The sequence below is a fragment of the Camellia sinensis genome, chromosome 3, assembly GCF_055761805.1.
Source record: "Camellia sinensis isolate YWXY chromosome 3, ASM5576180v1, whole genome shotgun sequence".
NCBI lineage: Eukaryota > Viridiplantae > Streptophyta > Magnoliopsida > Ericales > Theaceae > Camellia > Camellia sinensis.
The window spans coordinates 219,133,154-219,146,821 of NC_138963.1; the positions used below are offsets into that span (position 1 = coordinate 219,133,154).

At 32.7% G+C, this 13,668-nt stretch overlaps 1 protein-coding gene across 1 annotated transcript; it reads left to right on the forward strand.

Moving 5' to 3' along the window:
• Positions 1 to 6,569: 6,569 nt before the first annotated feature.
• Positions 6,570 to 7,130, forward strand: LOC114278530 (uncharacterized). The gene has a single exon (XM_082918850.1). The coding sequence runs from the start codon at positions 6,570 to 6,572 to the stop codon at positions 7,128 to 7,130; it is 561 nt and encodes a 186-aa protein (XP_082774976.1).
• The last annotated feature ends 6,538 nt before the right edge of the window (positions 7,131 to 13,668 follow it).

A 13,668-nucleotide genomic window follows, 5' to 3' on the forward strand; every position in this document is an offset into this window, starting at 1 on the left:
CAATATTTATTCCATTTCTCTATGCCAAACATGCATCTAGGTTTATTATGAATAAAACCCCAACTTTTGTAAAATTGCACAAAAGCCCCAAACTTTCACAAAATTACCAAACCAACCCCAACATCTCAAAATACTAAAATTTAGAGACAAAATCCATAGAGAGGAGTAGGATATCCCTACCTCGAAGTTTGAGCCAAAAAGGAGATGAAGACTCGAAGATCAACGTATTCCAAATCCCAACTTTTTCAGATTAAAACAAAGCTCTCAACGCCCTCTATCTTTTTAACAAAGGCCCTAGGCTAGATTCACACTCTAGGGAGATCAACTCTTAGAGAGAGTGTAAGTCTAGAGAGAGAGAGTCTCGGATCTAGGGTTTGATAAAAAAAAAGAAGTGAAAAAGTGATGTTCAAAAACGCTACTGTCCGCTGATATAAAACACGCTCGCTCGAGCGAAGACTTGGTCGCTCGAGCGACCAGACACAGAAACTCTCGCTCGAGCCAAGGAACTGTCGCTCGAGCCAAAAACTCAGAAGTGCGCTCGAGCTAAGGAATGCTCGCTCGAGCCAACAACTCAAACCCTCAGGTCTGTAACCAGCAACACACTCGAGCGACAGATCTCTCGCTCGAGCGAAGAACAAACCAGACCGCTCGAGCCAAGAAAAGCTCGCTCGAGCCAAGAAACACAACTCTCAGGTCCAGAACCAGACGCCATCACTCGCTCGAGCGAAGCCACTCTGGCTCGACCCACCAGACACAAACTCAACTGTCGCTCGAGCGACCAACTCCTCGCTCGAGCGAAGGTCTAAAAATCTGGGCAGCAACACTAGGCTCCCAAATACAACCAACCTGAAACAAACCTGCCCAACACATCCTATAACTCAATATACAAAGTAAAGAGGATGCAAACAAGGTGATAAACAACTACCAACATCCACGGACACATGTCCGGATCACTGTACAACAAGGGTAAAAACCCGGGATCGCTATATGCACACACACAGAGAGAGAGAGAGAGAGAGGAGAAGGGACTGTTTGTTTGGAGCTATTTAAAAAGAAAGTAAGGGTGATTTATTTAGTTGATCTTCCTACAACAAAAAAATTAAACTGACACTCAAAAAAATTTATTTAACATTTTATTTGCTTGTAATATATTTATTTAGTTGTATCATTCAAATGTAATATTTATTTGCTGTGTGATTCTAATGCACAAATGATAAATATTTTTCATTTAATTTTTTTGTGAATATCTAGAGTTCCTAATTAAAAGAAAAATTTGAAAGACTTGACATTTTAACATTTATGTGTACTATGGCAAGAGAGTTTATTTATTTATTTTTTTTGGCACCTTTTTAAGGGAATATAATATTCTATGTTGTATTTCAAAAATTCTGGTCAATGTATATGTGTACGTATTACTTTAGTTGTCTTCATGAAAAAAAAAATGTAATAAACTTACAAGTATTTAACTTAACGCAAGTATTTAACACAATCTGTTTTGTTTTGAAACAAATTCACTGAGTATTTAACTTAACCCAAAAAAATGTATTTAACATTTTGTTATAAAAAAATTTTTTTAAAAAAATTGTACCATTCTAAACAGAGAAGGCACGTGCCTTTGGTATCTATTGAATTATTTTTTTTGGCATAAATTTGTGATTATGATTATAACGAGTTTTGATTTTGGTTTTAATTTCATCTTTATAAAATTGAAGTCAGTTAAAAAGAGAAGAGTTCAAATTTGGACAATTGTTGTACTCCGATTTTAATTTTATCATTTTAATGTGATTGTTAAAATACATCTATTCTAAACATTGGGTTGGCCTTTTTCTTTTTCTTAGAAGTTTATATTTTTATTTATTTCTTCTCCTCTTGATTGTAACTCATTAAGTATTTTCTATTCATGGCAGTTATTCATTTAAATAAAATTTTGAATTTTATTATTCGATTTGGTAGCAACAGATTTGGAAATAACATTTCATTGCCAATGAAATCCATGTTAACTTTTATTATTACTAATTTTTTTGTTTCTTTGTGTCTAAACTTATATAACCAAACATTTTTAGGTTGAGGTACAACATTTATGAACAATATCACTATTTTTGGTCAAGTAAGTTTTTTTTTTTTTTTTGTCTTTTTTCTCTTCATATAAATTTAAGTACCTCTCTTATAAATTTAAGTACAACAGTTATGGACAATATCAGTATTCTAATTATTTTTTTTCCTCATATTTTATAGGTGGATGGGGACTTACACCGAACCGTAATATCACCTCCCTTTACTATTTTTCTTATCTATGTGTATAAAGTTTTATTTATCACTCTAAAATTTTTGTATGTATAGGTTCGATTTCTTCATGAAAGAAATGTTAATGTTGTTATTCGCGATGAGCGTGACCTTAATACTATTCGCATTCATGAGGTAAGCCTAAAAGTTACTTGAACATTGGACATGTATTTTCTTATCATTTTAAAAATAATTTATAAATATATTTTACTTATTTTTTATAGGCAAAGACAAAGGAAAAAGACAAAGCAATATCAAAGGAAACAAAAAAAAACTATTCCTTATGGCAAAGGAAAGGAAAATGCACATCCCATGGTATGGTTTCTCAACAATTTTTAAAAGTTTCTTTTTCGAATGTTAGATAGATTTTTTTAGGAATTGCATAATGTCATATACTCTTTTTTATGTACATTTTTCAAAAGTTTCTTTTTCAAAAATTTATTCAATTCTTTTTATTGAATGTGAAATGTTTTTCTAAAGCATGTTAAAGTAAGCATTTGTACAACATTCTAATGCATTTGTATAAACATTAATTTGAATTTTTAATATGTTTGTCAATTTGTATGATAAAAATATGTTGCATTCGTACAATATGTTGCATCTACTACATAGCATAATAAAAATATAATAGAAGAAAACGAAAAAGGGAAATAAGAAGAAAGAACAAATATGTGATGAAAAGGAAACTACATAATATAATTTTTTTTAATTTTTATTTTTCTTATAAGAAGTTCTTAAGGAAAGAAGAAAAAGACAAAAATGCATTTTAATATAACAGAAACAACAAGAAGAGTGAAAAGAAAAGTACAAGACATTACACGTTAATATTCACATTTTACGTACCCAATGATCTAATATTTACCTTTTCAACGTACATTTTGTAAAGAGATGGGTAGTGTCTTTAAACCAATAAGTGCGTGCATAGTGAGTTTGCAGTTTTGTGTACTTAATGTGTTTTCAAATTATTTTTCCCTCCCTTTTTAAATTTCATCAATACATGCATTGATTCTTATATGACTAACAACTTAACCGAGTGAAGATGAAAAGTTAGTTAAAAGGAAGAAAAAAATACATGATGAAAGGAAAACAAGTTAGTTAATCTTCACATTTTATGCACCTTCTTATATAATATTCTCATTTTAGGCACACAATGATAATGTGTTATCAAAAGCTGCATTGGCCCAACGTGCACCGCGAGAACGTGAAAAAAATCAAAAGCCATGTTCTGCATACCAATTGGGACAATGCCTGCGACAAGAATGAGAAAGAGAAAGATCGAAGGAATGTATTAACCCAAGACAACCTTCTTTAACACCAAATTGGTAAAAGAAAAAGAATTTTTTACCCAAGACAATCTTGAATTTTTTTCTCTTACTAATACCACTTTATTATATAGATTTTAATTTGTTCACAATCTATTTCTGTAGGCCTCCTCCTACAACTCCATCTAGAAATATTGATGTGGTCATCCGTGATGAGCACGACCTTAGTGTTATCCGTGTTCGTGCGGTAAGTATAAAATCAAGTCAAACATTGTATGTATTTTATTTATATAAGATTATATAAATTTTTTTTAATCTTTTGAATATTTTATTTATATTTGTTAGGCAAAAGAAAAAGAAAAGGTCAACCCAATGTCTAAAGGAAAAGAAAAGATGGCTCCTTCCGGCAAGAGAATGACAAATGCATGTTAAGTGGTGCATATTATTTTTTAAAAATATGATTCAAAACTAATCAAAATTTTGAATAATTAAAAGATATGAGTGTATAAAATGAATTTATTGTTTTATGTTGTTTTTGTAGAATGATTGTAATATGTTTTCCTGTAACTTGTTATTATTTGTATGTGTTTTTCAAATTTATTTATTTTTATTTTGCATGGATACATGTGCATTTATAATGTACCATTCATAAGTTGCTACTTATATAAGAGAATAGGAAAAAAGAAATGAAGGAATAAAGAAAAAATATATAAAGAAAGGAGAAACTAAATAAGATAAGTTTTTAATTCTTATTTAATATATAAAATAGAAAACAAAGAAAGGGAAAGGGAAGAAATAAGAAGATAGAAAGGGAAGAAATAAGAAGGAAGAAATAAAGATAACACTATTAAATGTATAAAACAAATAAAATAGAAAACAAAATTAAGAAAAAGGGAAGAAATAAGAACATAGTTTCATTTTAAGCATAAAATATTTACATATTTTGCTTCAATGATAAAATATTTCATTTTAGGCATAAAATGATAATGTAATATCAAAAGCTGCATTGGCCCAACAGGCATAGCGAGAGCGTGAAAAAAATTGAAAAGTCATACTTTAAATTTCAATGCTTGCAACGAGAACAAGAGGGATTAGAAGAATGTGTTCAACTAAGACAACGTTCTTTAACACCAATTCGTCGCAATCGCACTTGCTTGGAGTGGGAAACAATAACTGAAGATTCTCATTCGGCACAAAAACGAACAATGGTTACCCATCATTCTACATGTTTGTTTTCTATGCCAAGCACATCTTTAGCTCCACCAAGGAATCGGTAAACTATTGTGTCTAATCTTGAAATACATACTTTTATTCATACCATTTTGTTTTACAGAATTTTATTGATACACAAATATTCGTAGATTTACTCCTATAAATCGATTTGTTTAACAAGATCTATGTACTGATGATAAATTAGAAGATCTGCCTACGAGTATATCAATTGACGCCCGAGCACACAAAGATTCTTGCCACCATTATCTTGGCAAGATGGATGTATTATGTCCTTATTGTTCAGCCTTACATTGGATGGATGAAAAATTGACAAAATCATTTATAAAGCGTCCCTTATTCGGAACTTGCTGTTTGGAATGAAAGATTAGGCTACTTTTACTTATTACACGCCCTTCACCACTTCAGGCATTGTATGATGGGAATAATGATCAATCAAAATCCTTTCGAAGTTATACTCGAGTGTACAATGCAGCCAATGCTTTTACGAGTCTTGGTGGTACATTGGATCCTAGAGTACTCAGTGGAAGGGGCCCTACATCATTCACAATTCATGCGGAATTGCGACATCGAACAGGATCACTACAATCACAACCAGGGCAGGATGCGAGTTATGCTCAATTGTATATCTATGACCCTTATTCAGATTTAGAAATTCGTAATCGTAGAAATCCTAACTTGAGAAGGGATGTTCTCAAAACTATTCAGGATAGTTTGTTGCAAGTCAATGCATTTATAGATAATATCGCCAGGCTCATGCCATTTTACATCAATTAGACTCGGTAGGACAGAATCTACCTGATCATCTTCATTACAATTCAACAATTGATCGACGTCGGTATAACCTACCAACTACAGATGAGATTGCAATTGTAATACCAGGTGATGGAACAGAGGTAAATGGAATTAGAGATATTATCTTACATTTTCGAGGAAATAATGAGTTGATGTAAATTAATGAATGTCACCCAGCATACTTGCCATTACATTATGTTCTATTATTTCCATATGGAGAGCTTGGATGGGAACCTGAGTTGAAATTGTGGAATGTTCAGTATGATCGACCTTCAATTGATCGACTTACTCAAATGAATTTTTATAGTTATCATTTGTTTGAATGACCCACAGAGTATTCAACAATTTTGAGAGATGGGAAACCATTTCAAGAGTTTTTGGTAGATGCTTGGGCTACAACTGAGCAAAATCGATTGAAATACTACAAGCTTAATCAAGGAAAACTTCGGGTTGAGCTTTACCAAGAGTTGTCAGATATGGATCCAGATTATGTGCGACCTGGACAAATTGGTCAAATGTTTGTTTTGCCATCTTCATTTACTAGTAGTTCTAGACATATGTTTGAAATCTTTCAAGTTCAATGGCTTCACACGATACAACCAACACCCAGATATTTTTCTTACCATGACTGCAAATCCCAATTGGCCAGAAATTACTTCAGCATTATCACCATATCAAAAACCTATTGATCATCCTGATTTAATTGCTTGTGTTTTTAAGTTGAAGAGAAAATGTTTGATGAATGAGATAGAAACAAATAAAGTGTTTGGAAATAAAGTTGCACATGTTTTTACAATTGAATTTCAAAAACGAGGACTCCCTCATATGCATGCACTTTTATTTCTCAAGGGTCCAGACAAAATTTGGACATGTGCTCAAGTAGACAAATTGGTCTGTGCAGAATTTCCAGACCCAAAAGATGATCCTATGCTTTTTGAAACTATCAAATGTTGTATGGTACATGGACCATGTGGTGCTCGAAATCCGCAAGCACCATGTATGGAAAATGGTAGATGTACTAAGAGATACCCTCAAGCTTTCACAGAAACAACAACTATGGATCAAGATGGATACCCTATCTATCGTCGTCGCAATAATGGTCAAGTACATACTGTGAGGGGACAAGAAGTTGATAACAGGGATGTCGTACCATACAATGTATATCTTTCAAAACTTTTCAACTGTCATATAAATGTGGAAGTTTGTGCTGGAATGAGATGTGTCAAGTGTATACATAAGTACATTTATAAGGGTTATGATCGTACAACGATAGTATTAGGAATGATAAATGAGATTCAACAATATCTCGATGCAAGGTATATTGGACCTCCAGAAGCTGCTTGGCAAATATTTGGTCATCCTTTGCATGCAGAGATGCCAACAGTTGTACAATTGTCACTTCATTTACCTGGAATGCATCGCGTTGTTTTTAACCCAGAAGAGTCATTACAAACGATTCAATCTAGAGATGGTCAACAAATGTCAACTCTTTCTGGCTTCTTTGCATATTGTGCTGCCAGTGAAGATGAATGTCCATTTACTTATCAAGAATTTCCATAACATTTTGTTTGGCTCAAGTCAGAAAAGATATGGAAATCAAGAGAAATGGGATATGCAATTGCTAGATTGTACTTTGCTAGCCCTAATTGTGGTGAAAGATTTTATCTACGTTTGTTACTAACCGTTGTCAAATGACCAAAGTCGTTTCAGTCTTTACGCACGGTCGATAATGTTGTGCATGACACATTTAAATTAGCATGTGTTGCAAGGGGGATTTTAGAAGATGATGAAGAATGGATACAATGCTTGAAAGAGGCTACAGTTATAAAAACTGGATATCAATTGAGGAGATTGTTTAGTATTATTCTCACCTAGTGCTCTCCACTAAATCCATGTGCATTATGGAATCAATTTTCAATGCATATATGTGATGATCTTGCACATAAAATTTGTACATTGTTTGTCATTTCTAAACCAACTGAGGCTCAAATTGAAGATTATGGTCTCCATCTTTTGAATCAAATACTTCATGAATTAGGCAAAAGTTTAATTAACTTCCCACCCATGCCACTACCTACTGCAAATTGGAGTGCAGTAATTGGTAATCGATTGATATTTGAACATCAACAACTGTAGAGTGAGGCACAACATGTAGGTCCACAAATTACTATTGATTATCTCAATAATGGACAGCGGAATGCTTATAATACAATCACTTCTTTAGTTTTTCAAAATAAAGAAACTGTTTTCTTTCTGAATGAGGGTGCTGGAACAGGGAAAACATTTATGTATAATACGATTGCATTAAAATGTCGCAGCCTTGGGCATATCGTTGTTACTGTGGCTTCGTCTGGAATTGCATCATTGTTACTGGTAGGAGGTCGCACTACACATTCAACATTTTTTATTCCGTTAGATGTCTTGGAAAATTCACTTTGTGGGTTTAGCAAACAATCATTACAAGCTGAGTTATTTAGAGAAACAAAACTCATAATTTGGGATGAAGTTCCTATGTAACATAGACATTGTGTTGAGGCGGTTGATCGTACATTGAGGGATATTTGTGATAGTGAAAAGCCATTTGGGGGTATTATTGTTGTTCTTGGTGTAGACTTTCGACATATCTTACCAGTTATACCCAAAGGAGTTCGTGAGCAAATTGTGAATGCATCATTAAGACACTCTGTTCTATGGAAGCATATATATCTTGACTTTGGATTTGACTATGCGCTTGAATCATGAAGGCAATGAAAATGCTAATTTTGCAAATTTCTTGATGGAGGTAACACTACTTTAACCAGTATTATATAGATTATTTTAAATTAATAAATTGTGTTTACACTTACTTTTTTATTGATTTCACTTTTTTTTAGATTGGGACCAATCCTCCAGAAATCGTTAACCTTTCATCAACAATACACAAATGTCAAGATTTGAATGAATTACTCTCTACAGTTTATCCACAATTGAATATGATAGAGACGTCAACCCCAACATTTTTAACTGAATGCACAATTCTGTCTGCGCGTAACGATGATGTCAGTGACATTAATACTACTGCGCTGAATATCTTTCCAGGGAGATTATATACTTATCTTGCAGCAGATAAAATGTCTGAAGATAATGAAATTGATCTTACCATTACAAATAGATATCCTAATGAATATTTAAATTCATTGGATCCTCTTGGGTTGCCAACTTTTAAGTTAAAGTTGAAAGTGAGTTGTCCTATAATATTGTTGAGAAACATTGCACCGAAAGATGGACTATGTAATGGTACAAGATTGATGGTTACTAGGTGCGGCACTCGCATAATTGAAGCTCAAATTTTAACTGTAGAAAAGTTTGGCAATTTGGCATTTATACCAACGATATCTTTGGCACCATCTTCTTCAGAAATGCCTTTCCAAATGACAAGACGTCAATTTCCAGTCCGATTGGCATATGCCTTGACCATTAATAAATCTCAAGGACAATCTGTGAAATTTGTTGGGGTTGATTTGCGTATACCAATGTTTAGCCGTGGGCAATTATATGTAGCATTGTCCAGATGTACATCCTTTGATCGTATAAGTATTCTCTCCCATAAAGATAGTTTGGATTCTACTACAAATATTGTTTATCCTGAAGTGTTGCTGTAGTATTCTATGCAGATTAAATGACGTTTTGTTAGAAGGTAACCATGTAGATTTATTTCTGTTGATTATATAACTTTTTATAAAATTTCAATTTATTAATAATTTGATATTTGGACTTTTGTAGGATTGGACCGAAAAATCTATGGAGCTTAAAAAGAGAAATACGACTAGCTTGCTTCGACGAGGATGTAATAAGGTAATTTCAATCTCAAAGTATTTTGACATGTATATTTCCAACAAATGTACTAATCTATATTTTTTTTGTTTCCACAAATTACTAGATTGTTGTGTATATTCCTCATTGAGGATACATACAAGTTGATACAAAGACTTTTTAGAAAGCAATGAGGAGGAAGTTTGGGCAAACACATATTTGAAGACACGTTATTGACACATCTTTTGTAAAGCATACATATTTTTGGTGTATGAAAATATAATTTTTGGTGTATGACATGTTATTGACACATCTTTTGTAAAGCTTTAACCCACTTTTTATAAAGTTTTAACCTACTATTTTGTTGTATGACAATATAACTTTAATTTTTGTTTTTTGTTTAGTGTTTAAATTTTTTTTTACTGCCTTTTATATTTTGATATGCAATATAACTTTAAATCTTATATGTTTGTTTCTTAATTTGCATTAAGATTAGGGAGAGTTGTTATTTTATTTGAGTTTTGTTGAGTATGTAATACAAGTAAAATTGTTATAAGTTCTTTAAGAAGAAAAATATTTCAATATATTTTTTCAGTATCTTTATCAAAAAATGATACAAACTTTATAAATTTCAACATAATACGTATAAATTATAATTACATTTTAATCTTAAAATTATTTGCATCGCGCCTTTAGACACAGGCATACGCTAGTATATATATATAAGAGATGTAATTTAAAAAAGTTTTAAAAAAATTGTTTTTAATCATGTTTCCAAACAAGATGGTCTTTTGGCCATAATGGCCTAATTAATTGTTCAGTCCAAATCACTCACTCCGGCCCTGAAGCCTAAATCTTTTATAACATAGAACCAATTTGTTTTTAGAGATAGAATGGAAGTGATTTTAGTGAGGTAATTAATAGTGAGAGGATTGTTAGTGGGGAGATTGATAGTGAGAAGATTAAGTAAAATTGTGTTTGTTTTCATGATAATTGTTGGTGTAAGAATTGTTAAATTATTTTTATATAAAATAAATATAAAATAATAAAACAAATAAAAAAATATTAAACATTAATGTTAAAAAAAATGCCCAAGATGTAAAAAATAAATAAAAAAAATCAGAAAAAAATAAAACAAATAAAACAATGATTTTTACTTAACAACAAATATAAAAAAATAAACATTAATGTTAAAAAAAAAAAGTCCAACATGTAAAAAATAAAATAAAATAAAAATTACGAATCTTAATCCCCTTCCCAAGGGGATTCATGAAAATTACAAATCCTAAAAATTACGAGCCTATTTAGTGAGTTTTTTAAAGTTTTTTTTTACAAATATTATTTTTAGGTATATCTAAAAATTAAAAAAATTGTTTAGAATATTTTAAAAAATTCAGTGAAAACAAAAATTACGAAAAATAAAAATTACAATTTTTTAAAAAGTGAATCTTGAAAGTTTAAACCAAACAAGTTGAATGACTTTTCTTGTTCAACTTGAAAAAAAATGTGTTTAACCTGAAAAATTATTATAAAAGTTGACATTTTTTGGGTACTTTTGTAGGTGTGGTGAGGTAAAGATCAAGATTTGGTTTGAGTTGATGAAAAGTGATTTTTTTAGTTGTAATTTAACTTTACACAAGTTAGTATTCTATAATCTTGATTAGATATGTGAGATGAGAAGAAGACCTAAATTATATATTAATGTAATTGATCATATAGCAATTGATAGACCGAATTGGTGGAAAAAGATTTAGATAATTCACTTAATTGAGTGACAAGATTGGTGATGTAGGCCGAAAAGTACCATATTGAGGCCGCTGAAGTTACATTTTTAGTATTTCAATATTGTTTATTTAGTGGAGATGATGTGTTTTGTGCACTTATACAGATTTGGCAGGTAACATACAAATTCAATCAAAAAGTGCGTGAAAGCAGATTCTTCGAGCGAGAAACGAAAAATCCGAGCCAACTAGACCACCGCACATGCGGCCCACCACCGCTCGAGCGGCCCACCTAGGGACGCGTGCGCATAATTTTTGGGTCTGTTTTGCTGAGAATAAAAGGAAGAAAAATAGGCAAAATTAGGGTTCAAAATTTATTTTGGAGAAAAGGGAGACTATGGTTTTAAAGAAGTGATTTCTTCTCAAGCTTAAAAGAGACTTCCATGGAGGCTTCTTCTTCATCCTTTTCCTCTTCCCACTCCTTCATGAGTGGCTAGTCTTCTTTTCTAGGATTTTGATGAAACCCTAGCCATGTAATTGGATTTTTCATAAGCTTTGATTGTGAATCGATTTGAATCAATGTATGGATGATTTAAAAGTTTTTAATCATTGTTCTTTTAATCTCTTCAAGTATTTTATCTCTGTGATTGTTTAATGCTTTCCATACATTAGTTTTCTTTGTATTTGTATTCAAAGTACGAGACAAGTCATGCTACAAGAGACAGGTTGTGTTGCTACCGTAGTTTAGAGCAAATGCCTTGTGCTACTCGGGATGACTTGTGCCTGTACGTTGAATGCAACAACTCTCTTGATCAATATTTCAAACTTGTAGTTGTGAAATATTGGGTATTTCAAATCGGATTACAATTGATAGCCGATGTTTAATCTCGTTTATATGGTTAGTGGTGAATTCTTTGCCCTAGGATTTTTCCCAAAAATTAATACCTCAAACCCTAATTTTAATTGTCAATTTAATTTATCAATTTCATCTAATTCATTTTTAGTCATAAAATCTCGTAATCTTTTTAATCAAAATTAATTTAGGAATTTAGCGATTAAATTAGTCTAATTTCACAATTGTTTCTGTAGATCGATACCTGGACTTGCCATTATTCTAAAAGAATTTGGTATAGTTTAGTGTTTAATTTTGGTGTGTAACGTCTCATCAAATTTTGGCGCCGTTGCCGGGGACTTTTGGCAAAATTAATTAATTTAAAGTTATATTCTTATTTTAATTTTTAGTTTAGGATTTTATAAATTCGTGTTGCTAAATGTGCAAAGCGTTTGAAAGTGGAAGCTATCACTGAAGTGCAAGCGGAGCCAATTGAGCTTTAAAAAAGATAAAATAAACATACCACAGCACTAAAGTGCTTAAAAAAGAAGCAAACACTTGTAAGCAAGGCACTAAAGTGCAACAAAGAAAGACAAAGCTCAATTGGAGGTTGGAGACAACATCTACACACCAAGCACCCGCAAGACGAGTAAAGCATTTTCGTTAAATCGCTGTGAGTATTCTTCTTTGGTATTTTTGCTTACATAACTTAGTGCACAGAGTCGGAACTTAGTGTGTGTGAGTGAGTAGTGTATGCACGGGCACCGTTCTTGTCGCCCTGAATTGTGGAGTTTGGACCTTGAACTAGAAAGGACTCTTAGGAAACTTAGAGCCTCTGCCCGTGCTCCTAGGCTTGAATATTCATATCCATACATTGAACCAATAGAGATGAAAAACCTGAATGGCCTAAATGGGCCCAACCAGACCCTTAAGGATTACTTCACATCCACTGCATACACATCACCATCATGTATCCAACTAGCAGACACCACTGCTGCTCATTATGAGATTAAGTCCAGCACTAAACAAATGCTCCCATCATTCCATGGACTAGCTCATGATGATCCTTATAAACATTTGAATGAATTTCTGGAAATTTACTCTATAGTAAGGATCTAGAATCTCACAAATGAGGCCTTAATGTTGCGATTATTCCCATTCTCATTAAAGGACAAAGCCAAACACTGGTTGAACACCTTACTTGCTAATTCTATCACAATTTGGGACCAATTACAACAAAATTTTTTGGAGAAGTACTTTCCCATTGGAAAAACCAACCAACTTAGGCAAGCCATCACCAATTTTGCTTAAATTGATGACGAGCAATTTCACGAGATATGGGAGAGACTTCGTGACCTTCTCCAACAGTGTCCCCACCACCAAGTGCTTGATGGGCAACTTGTTCAAATATTTTACTATGGCTTAATTGAGCCTCACATCCAAATGGTGGATTCATCCTGTGGTGGGACATTTATGTCCAAAAATGACTCCGAGGCATGGCAATTATTTGAGAACTTAAGTGATAATTCCCTTCACCATGCCTCCGCAGCCCGGCAAGTTCGACAATTAGTAGTTGGAGCCCCGAAAAGAGGGGGCATTTATGAGGTGGGGCAAACCTAGAGTTAGCCCAACAAGTAGAGGCACTGTCCCACAAAATGGACCAATTATTAGTTACGGGACATGCCCCTACACAGCAAGATCAATCTCAATTTCACGAGGCGTGTGCTATTTGTGCGAGCCCTGCTCATGACTT

Coding starts and splice junctions, on each gene's coding strand:
- LOC114278530 (XM_082918850.1), top strand. CDS start 6,570: ATGGAAAATGGTAGATGTACTAAGAGATACCCTCAAGCTTTCACAGAA.